The following is a 20,505-nucleotide window of genomic DNA, read 5'->3' as shown; positions in this document are numbered from 1 at the left end:
GCACCTTCTTTGTTTTGCACGTACAGTTGACCTCTATATGTGCATGTGGTATAAAAGTAATATTTTCCAAAATTCTATGTATCGTTTTCTACAGATGGTTGCATTTTAAAGCCCTTTAATTAAAAAAAAAGCATATATATACATGGATATATAGATTGATATATTTGTGAGCACGATAGCTCGAAACGCTAAAAGATCATTTAATTTTACTCAAAGGAGGTTGAAAAATAAGATAATGAACTTTAGGATTCAACAGGTAATAATACATAAGCTTTAATTTTTTTTGATACCAACAATTTCAGGGGATATGCAATTATTGAATAATACTATGGATTTGAATAAAACTTTATAAATACATTTTTTGATTCACGTTTCAAGTTTCCAAAAATCACAAAAAAATTTCTAGGTCATCGTGCTTTTTATTATTATTTTATCGTTAAAAGTTGGCTGAAACAATGATGAATCATATAGGGTATCCTTTTCAATTGGATATTTCTATATCTAAAAATCTAGAGAATGCAATGTGATAAAAAAACTATGTAAAATATTTAGACAATCTTGTTCTTTATAATAATACCATAAAAATATAAGGTGGTCGATGACATTAAAACAAAATTTTCATTTAATTATGAGTTTATGATGTCTTCATATTTAAACAAACAAACAAATAAAGATTATGACTTTTATTAAAATATAAATCTGAATTTTATAATGTTCATGTTATTACATGAGTGCGTAAAATTAAATTAATTGTCAGATTTTATTTTCTAAAAAAGTAACTTAGGTTTTGTTTCAGTATATTTACAAGTACCAAAATACCATTACATGTTCATCGAAGATCCATCATCCATGAACAGAGACGACTATAGTTAGAGTATTGATGATTGAAGAGAGATATCTATATTATCAAATTTATAAGCAGCACTTGCACACAATATATTATATATTTTTGTAGTTGCGTGATATTGTTAAGCTAAAAATAACACATTATTTGACTACAAAGCATGTATTTAGTTTATATGTATGTTACGTACAATAAACCAAAACTTTTTTACAATACTGTAGGGAAACAAACACCTTAAGATGTAATATTAAGTTTTTTTCATTCTTTAAGATGAAGAAAGTTCAAAAAAATTTTTAATACGTTAGGTTTTGGTCTTAACTAAGTCTTAAAATTAAACAGGTAAATTATTTTTTTTTTAAATATAGAAGTTGTGTGGAGTTTACGACCTAATTTTTTCATGAATAGGTATGAATAAATAAAACGTGAAAATTTATTACCTTATGAACTTACATATATAAATTGTTTAACTGTATATAAAATTTGTTTTGTTTAAATTTGACTACACATATAAACTAAATTTTATCAAAATAATTAAACTAATTAATTAATTAAAAGTGAAGTTTTTATTAAGAAAATGTTATTATTTGTTTTGGCAACGAGTATTTTTATTCAGACAATTTTAATTTATAGGTAAGGATGGTTATGATTATTAATTTTTTATTGATATCTTGCGAGATTTATTTTTTTTACTACTAAACTTATAATTCAATAATTCAAAACCTATGATGGGAGATTATTTTAAAATTTATCGAAATTTGCAAAATTCGCCATTATTTAATATTTTCCTAAAAAATTTTAACGGATTTTTAAACTACTAAACTATAACTTTTGTAGTACACTTTTGAAGTTACAATCTGTATGGTTAATTATTTTAATTTTACACTTTCTATATTTTTTGTTCAAAAATATAGATGCGAAATTTTTCTGTTAAAAAATGCAATTTTTTTATTGAGTAAAATGTGTTTTGTCTCTTTACTTCTCTGCAGCACATTTCTTTGATGGATAGAAAATTTTACTGCCATTTGTTTTACTTTTCTGCTTGCGCGCTGTAAGAGGCTGCGAGGGGGTGCACTTGTACTCCCCTGTCTTGATGTAAAATACACAGAAAAGATTAAAAATTCATTGTCCTCCTTTACTCTTTTCCTCATCAGTACCTTGTAATTAAACGTACAGTAAATACGCCCAATTCGTCAATAAAACCACTTCTCCGCTGCTTCGAGAAGTTTTCTTGTCTTTTTTCGCTGACGAAAGTAATGACAATAATTAATTCTGGCGGTACACTCCTCTGAATGTTATCTTGGCGGCACCCATGCTATACTTGAAAAAATATTGTTTGCAGTGTTGTAGCATCATGTACAATTGAACAAATAACACCTCCACTGGGTCTCGGAGAAGAACCTCATTGGGATAATGAAACACAAGTGTTATATTTTGTTGATGTAAAGGGTAAAGATCTTTTTAAATATGATCCACAAAGTGGTGACATTACATCTTTGCATTTTGGTAAATATACAGCGTTGTATTTAATCCAAAAAAACGAAACTAATATAATACCATAAATAATTTTTATAGACGATTGTGAAAATCTAGATATTGCGATACCTGTGAAAGGATACGATAATCTATTTTTGGTTGGTATTGATCGTCGTTTAACATTACTGGAATGGAATGGAGAAAATTCTACTATAAATTTCCAAATTTATAATTCACAATTTAAGTACTTGACAAGTGTTGAACCGTCGCATCCATCAAATCGGTTTAATGATGGTAAAGCGGATAAAAATGGACGTCTTTGGATTGGTATGAATCGCAACATAAACAATTAATTTGATAATGAATTACTATTAAGCATTACGAAGCATTACAGTTGTAAAAAGAGATAGAAAAATTAATTTTGACGACACACACATCACATGGAAATAAGCCCTCGCTTAAGTTCTTAGAAATTCGATTATGCCTTCTCACCTTTCTTAAATTCTAAAATTTATTGGGCTCTGAGAGGTTGGATGATAGTATAATAAAGATAAAATAGTCTGGACGCTGTAGTCTGGACATAATAGTATTTAAATCGCTATCAAATTGGTGATATCTTATATGACATGTTTACAAAATATAAATTTTATTTTCATTTTCAGGAACACTCGATCCTCAAATTTCAACTAACCCCTTAAAGTTTGTACCAGATGAAGCTACGCTTTACCGTGTAATAATTACAAAAAATTCCAATGCTGAAGTAACTCCAGCGATATCACCTGTTACAGTTAGTAATGGCTTAGCATGGAATAAAGCAAATAATAAATTTTATTATATCGATACGGCTACCCGAAAAATTGTCAAGTATGATTATGATGCTGATGAAGGAACAATCAGTAAGTAAATTTCATTAAAAGTATAAAGTTTTCTAGAGACTCATAGTATTTGTTTTACTGTTTTTGATGTGGGTATTTTATCTTATACATGAAGGTGTAATGGTTTTTTATTCTATCGTTTTGTTTTAGAAAACAAACAGCTGGCTTTTGATTTTGAAAAGAATGGCGTGAAAGGTTACCCAGATGGTATGACAATTGATGAAAATGATCATTTATGGGTCGCTGTGTATGGTGGAGGTTCTGTAAGTTTAACCCGTAGTTTTTTTTTTTTATACGTTGTTTGAACCAGGGAAGATTCAACTATCGACAGAATTTTGATTGGATTAATAAGGGTAAATCTGGCCAAGTTTGTCAATTCAAAGAATACCTAAACTGTGTTTGGCCAGAACTTTAGAATTATAATTAATTGGTACCAGGCTATTAAGCTTAATCTAACATCGTTTAGTCATTAGTAGCAAAAATATAATCGAAATAATCGATAATTTATCGTTAGATCCCTGGCTAGTGCAACCGAATTAAATCCTACTCTGAATAGGTACAGTTAAGGCCTGGTTAACCATAAACGTGTGTTTTTCCATGAAATCTGGCGAGGCACGAGGGAAGTAACATCGTATACATAAATATTTGTAAACATTGTTTTAGGTGATAAAAGTTAATCCACAGTGTAATCAACTACTACAAACTGTAATAATACCAACGACACAAGTGACTTCAACTATGTTTGGTGGACCAAATTTAGACGATTTGTATGTAACAACAGCAAAAGAAGGTTTGTCTCCTGAAGAACTTCAACAACAACCTCAAGCCGGAGCTGTATTTAGAATTAAAAATTTAGGAGTTCGTGGATATTTACCTCCATACAAAGTGGCTATTGATTAACATTTTATTAAATAAATGTAAACAGCATCTTAAATATACACATAACCAGGTCCGTAACTAGGGCGTGGCAAATAAGAATTAGAGATTTTGGAAACCCACTAATTTTAGGCCATTCTTTTCAGTTGTGATGTCAATTTTTCGCTAGCTATCACTTATCTGCTTAATTCCGGGACCAGGACCCCACATTCTCGAAATTTATTAGAGCTAGGTTAATTTTGAACACAAATTTGAAAAGTATGACCCAATTTAGTATGATTACATACTTGGTTTATCAAAATTGGATAAAATTTGAATGTGGTAGAAATTAAAAATTGTGGTAATTTGAATGGTAATATTTCGATTTGAAATTATTTCTAAAGTATCCTATACATAAAATTTTATTATCCTAATAGATCTTTACAAATAATAACATAATAGTAATACAAACATACTTATAGCTTATAATAAAGTAATTTGATAAATAATTTTTTGCGTGTTTTTCTTTTCTAATGTAACGGGCTTTCTAATAACAGGCGCTAATCAACTTAATCTAGCAAAATAAAGTAAGTAGTGATTAAAAGATATTTGAAATGGTCATCCCGTGTGATCATTAGTGACATTTATTCTTTGAATAAATTTTAACTACATGAGAAAGCATTAACCTTGCCAAAGCATATTACAATGTCTACAGGCGCAAATATCATTCAATAAAAATGCGTTTCTTAAATAGTGATTTAGCTTCTTTTTTCAAAAATTGTTCGATTATTAGCGATATTAGACTAAAAATCCATCCTAATACAAGAATTATTAATGCAAAATAAATATCTTGAAACGATACATGAAATACAGCCGAGCTTAAACTTAAAAGACAATCGGGTTTTTTAAATTGCCAACGTCTTATATGACAATTCATAATTCCATGCTCAAATTGTCGAATTATTCTAAAACACACATTCATATACAAATTAATTAATTATCCTTTCCATTAATTCTTAGGGATGTTCAAGTATGTTAGGGACGTTTACAGTACGGATACCATAAGTTCCTCACTTCAAGTGGTGGACACTGATTTTATGCAATACTTGAACACCCCCTCAGCTTTTCCATTACTTACGCTATATTAAAAATATTACGATAATTTGATTGTTTATGTAATATAGTAAATACAGTTTTTGTATCACGTAATTTAATGGCCTGTAATTCACATATTTCACGCTCAGACCACGTTTCACGAATCAATTTGTATGCATTGTTTAATGTCACATGAAATGCTTTACCACCTTTTTGTATTTTTTCCACACCTTCACGTACTGGCCATATGCGTGGTACTTTAATATTTTTATTCAAATTATCTGATGTTAATATTTTATTTTTATATAATGCTAGCTCGATACTGTCGTTTGTAGTCTATGAAAAAATTTTATATTAAAGTCATCGAGAAAACCATCTTTTCTAGATACAGTAACGTATGAAAGATTTTAAGACTTTACCGCATCTATTGCTTAGAAAAATTGAAATTCCAGAACTCGTGAAAATAGATTTTCAGCGCATTTTTCTCAGGAAGGTTTGATTAATTTTCAAAGTAACTCTCTTTTAACTGCGAGTTACACCGCGTGGCGCAGCTAGTTATACATAAATATATCAAATAATACTTTTAAAAGTAAAGCTACTGTTAAGAGTGTGGGCTAAGCCGGGCAAACAGATTAAAGCATAAAATGTGGTGAAATTTGTTTTTATTGGCATTGGCTTATAGCAAATGGGATATTGTGCGTGTTAAGGAGGGAACATAAGTAAGAGCAAGAGAGTTGGAGGATATTATGCGGTAATATTAATTTTTAAAGTTAAAATTGCCTTGCAAATCAGGCGGGTTACGGCTAGTGTGGAATATACTTATTATACTCACAGTTAGCCAATCAATTGTATACGGAGCATTTTCAATAGCTAATTGTAAATTTGAATCTAGTAATTGTTTTAATGTTCTTAATGTTTTTGGTGGCATTTGTAACAATGATGACACAATTGACGCCGAATAAAATTGGTAAAAAACTAATGAGAATGTCAATATGTTGAAGGTCATGAAACGTCCAGCTATTAAATTTGATGGTGAAGTTATTGCACCTGAAAAATAAAAATTATGCGATATATGTATACTAAGTATCTTTGTCTGCTTCGCTGTACCATTCCCTCTTATATTCCTTGAATCCTTCCCCCCTTGCTTGTCCTAGCTTCTAATTGAGATTTTATCGCATAAAATTTATTTTCTTTAACAAGCCCCAAAATTATAGACAATTGAAAATTTACAGGTAGCTTCAACTACTACGAAAAACTCTCGAAAAACGTGAATCTTCGAAATTTTCGTATACCATGTAAATGGCGACCGAAACGGTGGCATATCAAACCGGGCTTAGGGTGGCATCAACCTTAAATACGAAAATAGGTCGACATTATACCGTTTATTTTACCATTCGACTCTAGTGAGCTATATGAAATTGCAGTTTTGATTTAAACTTTAAAATTTTGCTTTAAATCTTTCATACCTTGCTGAGTTATTGATCCAAGAATGATCATTATACAAGAACTCCAATTTTTATTATCATAAGTATTAGAAATGTCGAAAATTTTGCTATATAATAATTTCCAATCCGAATATAATGCAATTTTTAATAATATCAGTAATATTACACAATACACCACAGCTGCTTCCCAAACTTCATCTGTTAATGGTCTTAAAAATACATTACGTACACCTCTAGTCATTTTTGGATGACGAAATAAAAATGCATTGCTAAAAGAAAATGATGTAAACACTATTGCTAACTTGAATTTGAAAAAAAGGTTACTAATTCAGATCGCTTCAGACCAGAATACCCCCTTAATGCAACCTAAAAGTTCACACTCTCTACATAATAAAAAATTTACTTTGTTTTGATCTGACCAATTCTTTTAAAGTTTTGCTTACAATTACAAATACAATTTAGAAACAAAGCCTTGTTAAGTCATTTGATTTTTGCGTAACTTCAACAAAGATGTCTGCGACACGAATATTGACTCGTCTAGATAATTTTGTATCACATACTGACAAAGCTTACGACGCTCCTTGGACAACACCTACTTATTTGAAACTCTAAAACTCTTAATGGCATATGTAAAATAATCCAAATATACGAACTCTTGTCTCCAAAACCCAACGTTTGTATATTTTGTAACAGAAGCACGATCTTTACGCATAAAAACAGCAGATGCTCCAAAATCTAATTGGTTATTTATCAATGATCGAATTACACCATCCCATCCAGAATCCGGATGTAAGTAGCCCCATGTTGGATGCCGAATAAATTTAAATCTACAAAAAAAAAAATGTATCATCGTTTTATTTAATTAAATTTCAAATAATTGGAGCAGTTTAACGATGCGACAGTTATTTACCTCAAATTGTAAAAATCTGCAATATTTAATGTTAACGGTATGTGGTATTTTGTTAAAGCATCCATGCCCCGAATCTTCTCATCATCGTTGATAAGCCAATCATAATATGGAATTTTTATTTTTGCTAAGACCTACAAAAAGTTCATTTAATCTTATATTATTTCTCTAGTATTTTTTTTCTGTTCATGCGGTATCTTCCTTATTCAATTCCATGATTTAACCCTCATTTTTAAGTTTATCATGCTGGCTCCTGACATAAAATAAATTCAGGATCGAAAAATGTACCGCTTAGGAAAAAAACTGGCTAGAAGAATAATTTTTACATCTAATTTTCTTCATTACATAGTTTATATATCATATCTGTGATATAATTGCCTATAAATTTAAAGAAAGTAAATTATATAATGTCTTTAGCCTGTTTTTATGTAAGTATATGCGTGAACGCAATACTGTACTAATGTAAACAATATTGTAAATAACGCCATAGGTAAGGATATTGAGGCATTATTATATTACTAGCTGGGGCAATATTACATTACTAGGCAATATTATGAGTACTAGCTGACCCGGTGAACTTCGTTTTACCTACAATTTATTTGATTATAACTTTTGATCGGTGATTGAACCTGCAGCTCCAATTCATTAATGGCTATACTATGCTTACTCCACCCACTTAGACCACACGCTAGTTCACCCCCACAAAATGACACCGTTAGACGCCAGGCAGGGATAGCTGATTGAGTGATAATTAATCAGTTATCGACCAGGGTTAAAAATTATTAAATTACTAATATCGCTATAAAAAATTCAGGTTGGTGGTAGAAGACAAAAAAGGTCGATGAAAATGACTGTAAGAAATTATTACAAATAAACCAATAGAAGCAATTTTGAAGATATAATCGAAAATTGATTGAATTTGAAATTGATTTGAAGTAGACAAATACATACCACAGCTCCAGTTCGCAGTTCTAAACGATTCATATTTTGCCTTAAACTAAATTGGTTATAATTCGAATTGATTTCAATAATGAAACTATTTTTTATGAAACCAATTTCATGAATTTTCATTTCAATATACTTTTTAATATTAAATATGTTATAGATATCCAATAATATCCACTCATTTTCGTTTTTGTGATATTTAATTGCTACAAACACATTACTGTTTATGTTTAGATTAAAATTGTTTTCGAAATAGTTCGATATTGATTTATTTAATGGATCAATTATTAGCCAATGATAAACTGCACCAAACATCTCAATATGAGAAGCCTAAAATAATATGTAAGGCCATAATTTAATAAAAATATCGTTTTAGTAAAAAAATTCTTGGATGATAGCTTTTCTAAGAAGGTGCTCACAGCAATAGAAATACTATGCGTCCAAAGGTATCATACTAACATTTTGTAAAAATTGAATACTTTTGTTACAAGTAAAATCCATAACAATTCCATAATTTTTAATATCTCTTATATAATTTATATCAAATAAGTTAAAAATATTATGTTTATATTTTAATAAGTTAATTATATTTAATTGCTTAAAATTTGAGGAAAATTTTTTGATTAACTTTATGTCTGAAATAAATAAGGTGGCATTCAGATTCTGTATAGTACAGTAAAAGATGTAACAAATATCGGCTAATTTGCTAAAACGCTCATGGAATGTCTTTCTTAGGTGTCCAATTAGTAATGTATGAGTTAGTTGTGGAAATGTTTCTATTTGTTAAAAAACAATAGATTCTTAATTCAATGAAACGATCAATGTTCAAGTTCACTTACAAAATTAGTAAATAGGCAACTTGTATGACGTAAATGTTAAATGTCAAATAATCGAAAACTATTATACATGTATAACGTGTATGTAATACAAGTTGCCTATTTATTAATTTCGTAACTAAACTTGAACACTACCGTTGCATTGAATTACTAATGATATTTGACACATAAGAAACACTTTGCATAAGGTTTTAGCAAATGCGAGCGGTTTCTTTCAGTTTTCTTTATTTGTAAGATCTTTGACTGTACTAGTAGTAATGATTCATTATTCTCTGTGTCTGCGCTGTTGTGATCGAATAAAACAATAAATTTTAATAACCATTTAGATAGTCAGGATTACACCCAATATACGTCCCGATTTTCAATTGTTTTAATTCGAAAAAATTATAAAGTATTCGATGATTAATATCTCTAGACGTTTTGGATTCCACAGGATTTGAAAAAAATAAGTAAATAACACTTAAATAAAAAAATGAATAATTAAACATAGTTTACAACAAAAAGATAAAGAATAAAATTAAATTTTTTGCGAAACTTTGTTAGCTAATTAAATGTTAGCTAATATTTTTGTATTTATATATGGAAATCAAAGAGTAATAAATAATATATGATAATAAAATTTTTATAATAATGTCAAATAAATTACTTATTTATGTTAAAAAAAATTTGCAAACATAATAGCCTTGGTTGAATATTTGCTTACATTTAAATTTTTTGCATGTAACGGATGTGTAGGAGAAGATATTCGAGCTAGTTATCGCATTTTTTGTGTCTAGTCCTTCGATCTATTTATTCATTTAAATTTATTTTTTAAACAAGTAACAGAATGTCTATCTGTGGCATCATCGCTCTTAAAAGGGTAAACTGATTTGAGATAGCATCAGGTTTAAGTAGCCACAGCCATTGTTAGATTTTCATTTATTAACGTCACTACCTCCTAGTCTATGAGAATATTTATTTTTTTTTAATATAAACAATTATCGATTTAGTTTATTAAATATTTGCTGTGTGCAATTCAAGTTAAATAAACCTGACAGGATAATTACAAGTTGAAATATTTAAAGAAAATTATGAAAAGCGTGTATAGTTTTTATGTTTAGTATTATACTTATGACAAAATTTCTGCATAGGAAAAACTGTCACATATCTACGAATTACGTATTTATAGAAAAACAAATTATTTATTGCATAATTTCATTTGTTATTTATTGCATGGACGTTGATTTGTTTTATTGTGGAAACAGATACCAATTGATTTCTAAGCCAAATGCCAAAAGCCCTGCATTTCAAAGAGACCCCAATCAATGAAAATCAAAAACTTTTCTGTATTGATGTGTCAATAATTGACATCAAATTGCTCCCAAACGGTAAAACCAGAATTTCCAATTACAACCTTTTATACTTATGAAAAATGAAAAGCTCTTTGAACAAGAAATGAACGCTGAAATATTGGTTTTGTATAGGTGCAAACTTTCCAGAATTTTCAACGTTCAGACGAAAATCACCAAAGTGAAAGATGTATAGCAAAATACTACACCGATATATAAATCGGAATTTGATTTTTATATGTTTTTTTTTATGTTGTAACTTATTAATTTTTGATAAGCTGTCATAAAAGAAAGTAGAGAAAGATGAAAAGAAAGCTTTTCATAAATAATAAAGTTTACTATTTCACTATTTAAATAAGAATCTATGATTATTCATTCGTAATAAGAATCGACATTTCTTGTTTAATCAAATTGATTTAAAAAATGTTATTAACAAATGTTCAGTTGATTATGTTAATTAATGTATTAATTACTGTAAATACTTCCGCGATTCAAATAACTAATAAAAATGAACAAGAAATTAAGAATAATTTTATCCAAAAATATTTACTGTATCATAATATTAATTACTTTATATATTTTTATTGTGATTTTGAAGATAACATTCAATGTATGAAAAATATTTAACATACATAATAATTAATATACAAAAGTGATTCAAATTTAACTTTTGGAACCTTTTAGGACTTTAAGCAAAGCAAATGTGGAATTTTTACAAACGAAAGAATGAAAACCATAATACTAATTTTTACCAATTGGAAATTATCTTAGTTAAATCATTTCGGTCAAACTTTTTCAAATTTTGGGGAATGATAGTTTAAGTCATTTTGAATTAAAGTTCCCATGGTCACAAGTCATGAAAATGACTGGATTTCAAGTTATCGCTAAATTAAAATTGGAAAATGTATATATAAAAAAAATTATTGTAATTTAATTGTCAAAAATAATGTACGTATATAATATGTAGCTGAAAATATTGATCTTAAAAATTCATATAATTGATCCACTGAACATTTAGCACTGCTTCTGCTTTGAATTTCGTAACATATTCTTCAAAAGAAACAAGAATTAAAATACAATACCCTTACACATCTGTATATGTATTTGCCTATACACACATAGGCATATATTATACAAATAAGTACATTTTCCAACTTTAATTTAGCTATAACATGAATTCCTGTCATTTTCATGACTTGTGGTCATGGGAACTTTGCCAAAATTTGAAAAAGTATGATCGAAATCCAGATTACATCTAATTTGTGCGAGGTCCTTTAATAAGAAACATTTTGTTTTCTTCAAAAAGATCATGAGACAAAAATGCTTAGAATATCCCAAAATATAAGGTTCAGTAAGCGCGTATAGTAAAGGCACAATTTCTAATCAAGATGAATTTGTTTGACACACTAATACGAACATTTTCCGGGTCCCATACATAGTCATATTGTTCCAAGGAATTGCAAACTTTATTGCTTTATTTCCTACAGTATATTTTATATCTCAATGATGAAAAGAAAGTCTTAGACCAAAGGTTTATATGACCATTTCTTCATATTTTAGCAAAAGAAATCTCACATAAAATTTTTTTTAGTATATGGTATATAATCTATGGAAATCTTAAAAGTTTAATTTGGATCACTTTAATTAAATCAAAATTTCTATAATATTCTATAGACCAATTATTATTTTTAGTAAATTATTTCAAACCACTTTGGACGACAAATAGTATGAATATAATTAACATAAATAATTATAATTATAGTAATTACTTTTATAAAATATTCACGAATTTTAATTATAAACAAGCATTTGTTATCGATTATACATTCGGTAATAATTTGGATAAAAATATTACTAATAATAATTGTATTAAACAATTAAATCATTTCGTATTTTTGGTAAGTTTCAAGTAACGATATTTAAATGGGATACTACATGAGATTTTCCAGTATGCCTTAGAAATCCTCTGTCTATTTGATTGAGAATCCATCACTTGAGAACTTTGATAAGTAAATTAAAATCATTCTTTTCAGATATCTACAAAACAATATTTGAATGCCTATAATAACTATTATTTGATATTAGATGAAATTGAACAAATTGAAGAAAGTCAAAACTTAGTTGATATCCCCTCAAATGTTTATTTAACTCACAATCAATTTAATTCAATCGATACATTAAACTTAAATCAAATTTTAAATAAATTAAATTATATAAAACATACCAGTATTTGTTCACAAATAATGATAGCGATTAAAAATAATGCTGATGTTGATGAGAATATATTATTATACGAATTATATAATACTGGATATAAATATCGAAATAATATTACGAATATCACTTTTCTTGGAGTTTTTAATGTAAACGATAATAAATTAACTTTAATGAATCGAAAATTATGGTTATATGATGAACGAAGGAATTTACAAGCATTAAGATTACCTGCTGGTGTTATTGTAAGCACGCAAAAATCGAAAATATTATTTGATTGTTTGCTCGAACTTTATTTTAGTTATTAGCCATAATTAGTTCAAGCAAACAATTATTGTATTCAATACATCAGAAGAGGTTAACAAGTAACTAGTCGATTACGAAGCAAATTTTGGTCATTTACTCACGATAATTTGACTTTATAACAATGTATTACGGTTGTAGTCAGGCACAAGTGTTTTACTACCCAAAAGTTCTGCGATTTGACTTTATGTGTTACACATGTAATCAGACGTATATATGTCTTATTTTATTAACTCGATTTAAGACTTTTACGTTCCGTGAACGCCCAAAAGACATCTTAATCCAACTAAAGTGGTCATACTCGATACCAAAAACTCACGGGAAATGAAAATGCCATAAATAGAATAAATTAAAAGTGAACTTTGTCATACGACCTTCTGGAATTACAGTGATGATTAAGAATATGTTTTGCTTGAACTATATTCTATTTCATTGATTATAATATATTCGACCAAACAATCACGATCTTTTTTAAACTATTGCTGTTAAATTAATTTAAAAAAAATTAATATTAATTTTATTTAGATCCCATCTGCTCATTTACCAATAGATTTCATAAGTTATTTGGATCAACAAAACGATAAAAATACGCATAAATTAAGTATGCAAAAATATAATATGAAATTGATTCGTTGTTTACAAGATTTGTACAATTTTACGTAAGACTGGTTTAATTTGAAATTTTGAAAACATTTTGGTTGCATTCGATTCCAACAAATTTATTAAGTTTCGAAAAAGAAAAGTTCCCATAGTCACAAGTCATGAAAATGACAGGATTTCATGTTATAGCTAAATTAAAGTTGGGAAATGTACTTATTTGTGCAATGTATCCCTATGAGTGTATAGGCCAATACATATACAGATATGTATAACTACATGCATACGTGTGTTTTTTAATATAACAGCTACATATGTACATAATTTTTGATAATTAAATTACAACATTTTTTTTTTATAGTTGAGTACATTTTCCAATTTTAATTTAGGGATAACTTGAAATCTTGTCATTATCATTACTTGTGACTAAGAGAGCTTTTATTCAGAATGACTTAAACTATTGAAAAAGTTTGGACCGAAATGTAGATTACATATAATTTGTGCGAAGTCCTTTTTCCATAATTTCTTTCATTTATTTATAGTTTAAAGTTGTACCGCTTTGATTCATGGGGGTATTTACATCATAATAAATTTAATGGATTTTTACAACAGATGGAAAATGGTAAACTTGAACTATCAGCAAGTAGTTTCTTTTTTCGTATGGAACGGTATCGAGCTGCTGACTTTACTATGGCAACTTGGCTAGCACGGTTTGTGTTTCTAATAGTTACTCGAAAATCTTATTCATTATCATGTATAGAAAATGAAGGAATCCCATATAGAAAATAACAGCCTGGTTTCCAGTCTTCGCCCAAGGTCGGATGTAATTTTCATTTTGAGCTTGTTATGGTTAAAAGCCTGGCATGGGCGAGTTATTTTAAGCCGAAGTCACCATTGTTATAACTTTCTTGTGTGTCTCTTTATCCAAGTCTGCATTGCTCAAAGAGGAGGGAGCGAGACGAGTACACGACTCTTCTACCAATCTCAGTTTCTCTAATAGTAATGAATGTTGTCTCTCTGTATTACTCGTATGTTAGGTTAAGAGTTCGAGGGACTTCTGTAAGTCAATAAACTTGCCCAAGGAATGAACAAGGGTTATCAAATCAAGGCTCATTTTATTAACTTTGGTCAAGGCTCGGGTCCACTTTGGCAAACCAAAGCTTGATTTATTAACCTTGATCAAGGTACGAACAAGGACTGGAAAGCCAAGGCTTGGTAAACAAATTCTGGCCCTACCTCGATTACATCGTCGGACTTACCAGATCATATATCGGACCTAGCATAATATTATTTTAAATTAAATGTATTTGTTTTCAAGATCAACATTTGTCTTTATCAATCCACATACAGCAATGCGAATGGTATTTCTTCAACCATTAGATATTGATGTCTGGTACACACTAATCATTTGTATTGTTTTCATCAATATTTTATTGTATATAACAATAGTATTTGAATATAAGAAATATAAACAAAATTTAAAAAGGTATAATTCAGATTCGAATACCTATAATGATTTTTGCAATGATAATACAATCACCTTTATAACTGTGACAATTATTGGTGCTTTTAGCCAACAAGGTAAGGTTATCCAAAATATTTCTCCGAAATTTATTGAAGATAGATTCGTTAAATTTAAAAGTAATTTAAAAGTAAGACCCAAAATTTATAGGATTACCGATCCAAACTAAATATTTTCGTTTGATAGAGCAAAATCAAATTTTTTTGATTTCGGCCGAATTTATCATATTTGAATGAATTTTTTATTTAAGCCCCCTAATTTTTGGGTCATATTTTTCATTTTTCGTGGTCATCATTCGTTTATAGTAGTCCTTATACCAAACGTGGAAACCACGATATTGAATTTTCGAAATTTTCGTATTTTCGAAGTCGATGCGTTTATGAAACTCTGTATTTGTTTTTAAAGGTTTCGCATTGGTTCCCAAATTATTATCAAGCCGTATAATTGTATTTTGGACATTATTATCATCGGTAATTATCTATCAATTTTATTCGGCTAGTATTGTTTCAACGCTTCTAATGGCTCCGCCAGTGTACATAAAGAACTTACGTGACTTGATTGATAGTAATTTAAAAATGGGTATTGAAGATCTACCATACAACAGGGATTATTTTAATGTGAGTATTTAACTATTCGAGGTGTGAAACTTAATTTCAAAGTATTTTAACTTCGCCATCTAATAATCGATTTATTGTAATTCCTGAATTCTGATCCTTATAATGTCGAAAACAACTTTTTCATTTTACAGAAAACTAGTGAACCCATCGAAGTTGAATTATATAACAAGTTACTGATGCAAACATCCAATAATGAAAATGCCATATTTCTTAGTGCTCAAGAAGGCTTGGAAAGAGTTTTAGATGGTAATTATGCTTTTAATGGAGATATTTCTGCAATTTATCCATTAATTGTTAAAGAATTTCCCGAATATATTGTATGTCAATTAAGTGAGGTTCAACTTGTCCCGTCATATTTACAGCATATGGCTATTGTTGTTCAAAAGCAATCACCTTATAAAGAAATGATTACATTTGGGTCAGTAAAAAAATTTTACTACTTTCAAAATAGTTCTTTGACTACATAATCTTGAGAAAATTTTTGTGTGCAGGCAATAATTCTAAAAATTGTTGTTTTGGAATTTGATGAAACTCGGTGGATTGGATGCAGAGTTTCTGAGGTATCGCAATATTTGGATCGATTTTAGTCCATATTTCAAAAACTATTCGACCAATCGTCAAATGCACCCGATTTTTGTACTTTTTGGGTCAAAATTACTAGATATACTGAGTTTTATCGCAATTGGAGATTAAAAAAATGTCTCGATTTTTTGCAATTTTTTTAAGGGGTACCCCTTTGAAAAAATCGAGAAAATCGCAAAAAAAAAATTTTGTTTTGGAATTTGATAAAACTCGGTAGATGGGGTAATTTTGACCCAAAAAGTAAAAAAATCCGGTTAATTTAATGATTGGATGCAGAGTTTCTGAGATATCGCAAAATTTGGATCGATTTTAGCCCGTATCTCAAAAACTATTCGACCAGTCGTCAAATGCACCCGATTTTTGTACTTTTTGGGTCAAAATTACCTAATATACTGAGTTTTATCAAAATTGGAGATACAAAAAATTTCTCGATTTTTTGCAATTTTTTTAAGGGGTACCCCTTTAAAAAAATCGAGAAAATCGCAAAAAAAAAATTTCTTTTGGAATTCGATGAAACTCGGTTTATAGGGTAATTTTGATCCAAAAAGTATAAAAATTAGGTTAATTTAATGATTGGATGCTGAATTTCTGAGATATCGAAATATTTGGATCGATTCTAGTACATATCTCAAAAACTATTTGACCAATCGTATATGATGGTATGGTATTTCTCCAAATGTACACACACAAACTTTCTCGATTTATGCAATTTTCTGAAAGTGTGCGTATCTTTTGGTAAAAATTTAAAAAAAAATCACAAAATAATTTACTATTTTATTTTAGATTGAAACGTTTAAAAGAAACTGGAATTATGAGTCGATTATTACAAATTTATACCCATGAAAAGCCACCGTGCGGACAAAGTATTTCACGAATTCCAAGTGTAGAGTTAGATGCATTCATTCCAGCATTAGTTCTATTGTTTATTGGAATTTGTTTTGCGCTTATAATACTTTTATTTGAATTTATTTGGGTGCATAAAATACCCAGAGACTTAAAACATTTATTTCAAAAATTTCAACGCAAAAAATAACTTAACATTCATATAAAAGAATTTTACCTGTGACCAATCAAGGACACACTGTACGCTGTACCTTCAGATCAAGGACATATTTTACAATAATTGATATAAATTGTAGTATATTATAGAATTGATCATAATGGAGTAAAATATCCATTAATTGTATTAATAAACATTTAAATAAATTTAAATATTATTTATTTTGGTCAAATTTTCTAGTATTTTGGGAATTGTTAAGTCACACAAGCCGGATCCCATAGATTATAATTCGGATCCATCAAACATTAATGGATTCAACATAAATTTCTCTAATTTTGAATTGTTGCTTTAATCGAATGAAAACCAAAATTTTTGCCCGTGAATTATTTCGATTTGCAAACTCCTTTGACTGGAAATTTCTGTATTACAAAATAGAGAAGTGCCATAGGTATAGCTGAGGATATAACGCGTCAAAAAATCCATGAACTCTTTGTCGCGTGGTTAATAAGCTCCTGAGTCGATGTGGAGCATTTCATAGGACATAGGACATATACTATGACAGAGCAGCCATTTTCGAGATACGAGTGGAAATAAAATTAGTAAAAGTTGAGCAAAATTACTACCCCTTACCAAAAAATCTCCCTAATGAATGCACAAACGTTACATTTTCCCCCAAGTAAATAATCTCCAGCCAACGTAATAAAACGGAATTACTTCAACCTGTCACTGATTTTGTAAACTTGGAGTTCTACGTATTTTTCGGACTATATAAAAAAAAAATAAACAATACATATTTTGTATCTAGTTTATTTTAAATATCTATACAGTAAATATAACGGTAAAATTTTGACAACCATTTTAAGCTTGTTTAACTGGTGTTATTGGTGGCCATACCCATTGATCAGGTGGTGATTTTTTTGCAAGTGGCTCCCATGGTTTCCATCCTAACATCTTTCTAGTTAATATTAATTCTTTTTCAGCTTGTAATATAACTTCTTCTATTTGTCCACAATTAATTTGCTTTTCAATAGTGGCTACATCGTTAGAGCTATTTACAATAGCCGCACGACTTTTAACTATTTCTTCAGTACTTCTGCGATATGCAGCACTTTCTGGCATTTTTTGTAAAGCTCGTAAAATTTTGCCATATAACACATTTAACGTGTGATGTGGATTTGTTGCAACTTCTAATCCCGTTATTCCAGTTGTTCTCTTTAAAATTGTTCTTGAAGCCATTTTTTCAAGACAAATTTGTTAGATAAGTCTTCGATTTTTCAAGCTTTAACCTATATTTTATGTAATCAAAATTAAAAATAAGTGATATGACATCCACCTTTATAGTTTTTTAATGAAACTGTAGATAGTAGCACTAAGCAGAAAATATGTTTGACAAGAACAGCACTATCTACCGAAAAAAAACAACTGTCATTAAATTTTAAACAACAGAACCATGGAGGTTAGAGAGAAGGAGAACGATCGCTACGTGCTAAAGCATTAGCGAGCCTGTCGAGTCCCTGAAAATTTGTAGAATTTATAGTTCATTTTTCAGCCACCACCCACGCTGTCGTCGGAAAGTGGTATCTATCTGCGAAGTTAGCTGTTTATGAGTACAAGTAGATGAAGTTAGTACCATTCAAATTTATAAAGTAGAATAGATAAATTTATAAAGTAGAATAGATAATTTATAATTTATTCATTAGTAAATAATAATAATTAATAATAATTTCATTATTTGCTTTTTTTTCCTTTGAATGATATTATATACACGTATATTAAACGTTGATAGATCATTTGAAATTAGCTCACAACAGCCCGCATTTAATGAGACGCCTCACTTATTTTGTCCATATTTTGGGGACAATATTTTCTATAGCAGTATAGCGATCGTTCTCCTTCTTTATAACCTCCATGAACAGAACTGTCAAAGTGTCAAAAAAGATCGCAAAATAAAGAATAATTTGTGAAACTTTTATAATTTTTTTTATTTCATTCAATATGATGAATATGCATGCAATGCCTCAACAACCTCCACAAAATACCCAGCCAAATCAACCACCTCAGCAACAATTGTCTCAGCACCTAGATAATATTACGAAAGTAAGGTCTTTAATCGGTCCTTTACGAGATGGCTTATCGGTAAGAATATAAACAAATATTGGTTACTTGGCATTGTTTCAAGCTTAATACTATTATTTATTTCTGTTTGCTTTAAGGCTACTTTAAAAACGGCAGCCCAAACTCTTCAACAAAACAGTTTAATTGATACAGGGTCACAGTAAGTAATTTTTAAAATCATTCATACATTCATTGTTTATAACATGGTAGACACTCCATAAAACCAAATTTTTAATAAAAATCCGATGTTACTTCGTTCACAAAGTGAGCAAAAGATGTGAAAAATTTCAAATAATTACTTTTAGCTTCAGGTTTTCCACAGAAACCTTAACTAAAAACACATTTAAATCGATGCTAGATCTACGTTCTATTGTCATAAAAGTCTCTTTCGTTTGAATTTAATTGATTCGAGAAAAATTATAATGAATTATTGCAACATATACATTTTTTCGAAATGAATAATTATACTTTTGTTTTTTATTTTTAGAAAAGGTGTAGATTTACCATTGCCGAGGTTCGATAAAAATTTAGAAGAATTTTATTCAGTTTGTGATCAAATTGAATTACATTTGGTAAGTTGCTTTTTTTAAATTTCATTTTGTGAAGTTTCTATAAACATCAATTCTATTTTCAGAAAACATCTATCAAATGTATATCACAACAGGCAAGTGCTCAACGTTATTTACCATTAGCAGTATCTGTAACACGAACAGATGCACTTGGTACTCCTGATGGAAGTGGAACATTAACGTATCCACAATTTTTAGCCACAGCGAATGCCCAAGTTGCATTCGCTAAGGAAGTACACGATACTCTAGTTGCAGCTGCACAAAATATATCACCAACAGAATAAAAATATTAATAATAAGTTTTTTTGTCTACATTTTGGAATTTTTCGAAAAAATTTAGCACCGAAAGCAGAAATTATTACAACAAATTTCTATTGTAATAG

At 29.1% G+C, this 20,505-nt stretch overlaps 5 protein-coding genes across 5 annotated transcripts; 3 read left to right on the top strand and 2 right to left on the bottom strand.

Moving 5' to 3' along the window:
* The first annotated feature begins 1,418 nt into the window (after positions 1-1,418).
* Positions 1,419-4,213, top strand: LOC123291679 (regucalcin-like). Its single transcript, XM_044872048.1, has 6 exons — positions 1,419-1,474; positions 2,184-2,347; positions 2,417-2,644; positions 2,980-3,213; positions 3,343-3,455; positions 3,856-4,213. Exons 1-6 carry the CDS (start codon positions 1,419-1,421, stop codon positions 4,090-4,092), a joined length of 1,032 nt encoding a protein of 343 aa, XP_044727983.1. The 3' UTR covers positions 4,093-4,213.
* Positions 4,214-4,771: 558 nt separating this feature from the next.
* LOC123291676 (ionotropic receptor 75a-like) lies at positions 4,772-8,478 on the bottom strand. Its single transcript, XM_044872043.1, has 7 exons — positions 8,446-8,478; positions 7,498-7,628; positions 7,184-7,414; positions 6,609-6,856; positions 5,971-6,189; positions 5,186-5,399; positions 4,772-5,012 (listed from the first exon to the last, which is right to left on the bottom strand). Exons 1-7 carry the CDS (start codon positions 8,476-8,478, stop codon positions 4,772-4,774), a joined length of 1,317 nt encoding a protein of 438 aa, XP_044727978.1.
* Positions 8,479-11,137: 2,659 nt separating this feature from the next.
* On the top strand, positions 11,138-17,444 carry LOC123291674 (ionotropic receptor 75a-like; the record flags this gene model as incomplete). The annotated part of the gene is made up of 9 exons (XM_044872040.1): positions 11,138-11,188; positions 12,164-12,200; positions 12,689-13,062; positions 13,646-13,779; positions 14,260-14,427; positions 15,036-15,298; positions 15,645-15,856; positions 15,988-16,274; positions 17,222-17,444. Coding segments are annotated over 9 exons (1,749 nt in total), but the record flags the coding sequence as incomplete, so codon positions are not given.
* Positions 17,445-18,229: 785 nt separating this feature from the next.
* Positions 18,230-18,786, bottom strand: LOC123291934 (NADH dehydrogenase [ubiquinone] 1 alpha subcomplex subunit 5). The gene has a single exon (XM_044872401.1). The coding sequence runs from the start codon at positions 18,672-18,674 to the stop codon at positions 18,297-18,299; it is 378 nt and encodes a 125-aa protein (XP_044728336.1). The 5' UTR covers positions 18,675-18,786; the 3' UTR covers positions 18,230-18,296.
* Positions 18,787-18,812: 26 nt separating this feature from the next.
* On the top strand, positions 18,813-20,498 carry LOC123291933 (mediator of RNA polymerase II transcription subunit 29). Its single transcript, XM_044872400.1, has 5 exons — positions 18,813-18,887; positions 19,358-19,574; positions 19,652-19,713; positions 20,041-20,125; positions 20,188-20,498. The coding sequence occupies exons 2-5, from the start codon at positions 19,434-19,436 to the stop codon at positions 20,404-20,406; spliced, it is 507 nt and encodes a 168-aa protein (XP_044728335.1). The 5' UTR covers positions 18,813-18,887; positions 19,358-19,433; the 3' UTR covers positions 20,407-20,498.
* Positions 20,499-20,505: the final 7 nt, after the last annotated feature.

Source organism: Chrysoperla carnea, chromosome 2 (assembly GCF_905475395.1).
Source record: "Chrysoperla carnea chromosome 2, inChrCarn1.1, whole genome shotgun sequence".
Taxonomy (NCBI): Eukaryota; Metazoa; Arthropoda; class Insecta; order Neuroptera; family Chrysopidae; genus Chrysoperla; species Chrysoperla carnea.
The sequence above is the reverse complement of the archived record's forward strand: the minus strand, read 5'-3'. Positions and strand labels throughout refer to the sequence as shown.

Excerpts from the sequence above, each read along its gene's own strand:
- LOC123291679 (XM_044872048.1), top strand. The coding sequence starts at position 1,419 with ATGTTATTATTTGTTTTGGCAACGAGTATTTTTATTCAGACAATTTTA. Across the intron at positions 2,348-2,416 it reads CATTACATCTTTGCATTTTG|ACGATTGTGAAAATCTAGAT; the intron begins GTAAATATACAG and ends TAATTTTTATAG. Across the intron at positions 3,456-3,855 it reads CTGTGTATGGTGGAGGTTCT|GTGATAAAAGTTAATCCACA; the intron begins GTAAGTTTAACC and ends ACATTGTTTTAG.
- LOC123291676 (XM_044872043.1), bottom strand. The coding sequence starts at position 8,478 with ATGAATCGTTTAGAACTGCGAACTGGAGCTGTG. Across the intron at positions 6,857-7,183 it reads AGTTTTAGAGTTTCAAATAA|CAATGCATTTTTATTTCGTC; the intron begins GTAGGTGTTGTC and ends ATTTTCTTTTAG. Across the intron at positions 6,190-6,608 it reads TGGATCAATAACTCAGCAAG|GTGCAATAACTTCACCATCA; the intron begins GTATGAAAGATT and ends TTTATTTTTCAG.
- LOC123291934 (XM_044872401.1), bottom strand. The coding sequence starts at position 18,674 with ATGGCTTCAAGAACAATTTTAAAGAGAACAACTGGAATAACGGGATTA.
- LOC123291933 (XM_044872400.1), top strand. The coding sequence starts at position 19,434 with ATGATGAATATGCATGCAATGCCTCAACAACCTCCACAAAATACCCAG. Across the intron at positions 19,714-20,040 it reads TTAATTGATACAGGGTCACA|AAAAGGTGTAGATTTACCAT; the intron begins GTAAGTAATTTT and ends TTTTATTTTTAG. Across the intron at positions 20,126-20,187 it reads ATCAAATTGAATTACATTTG|AAAACATCTATCAAATGTAT; the intron begins GTAAGTTGCTTT and ends TTCTATTTTCAG.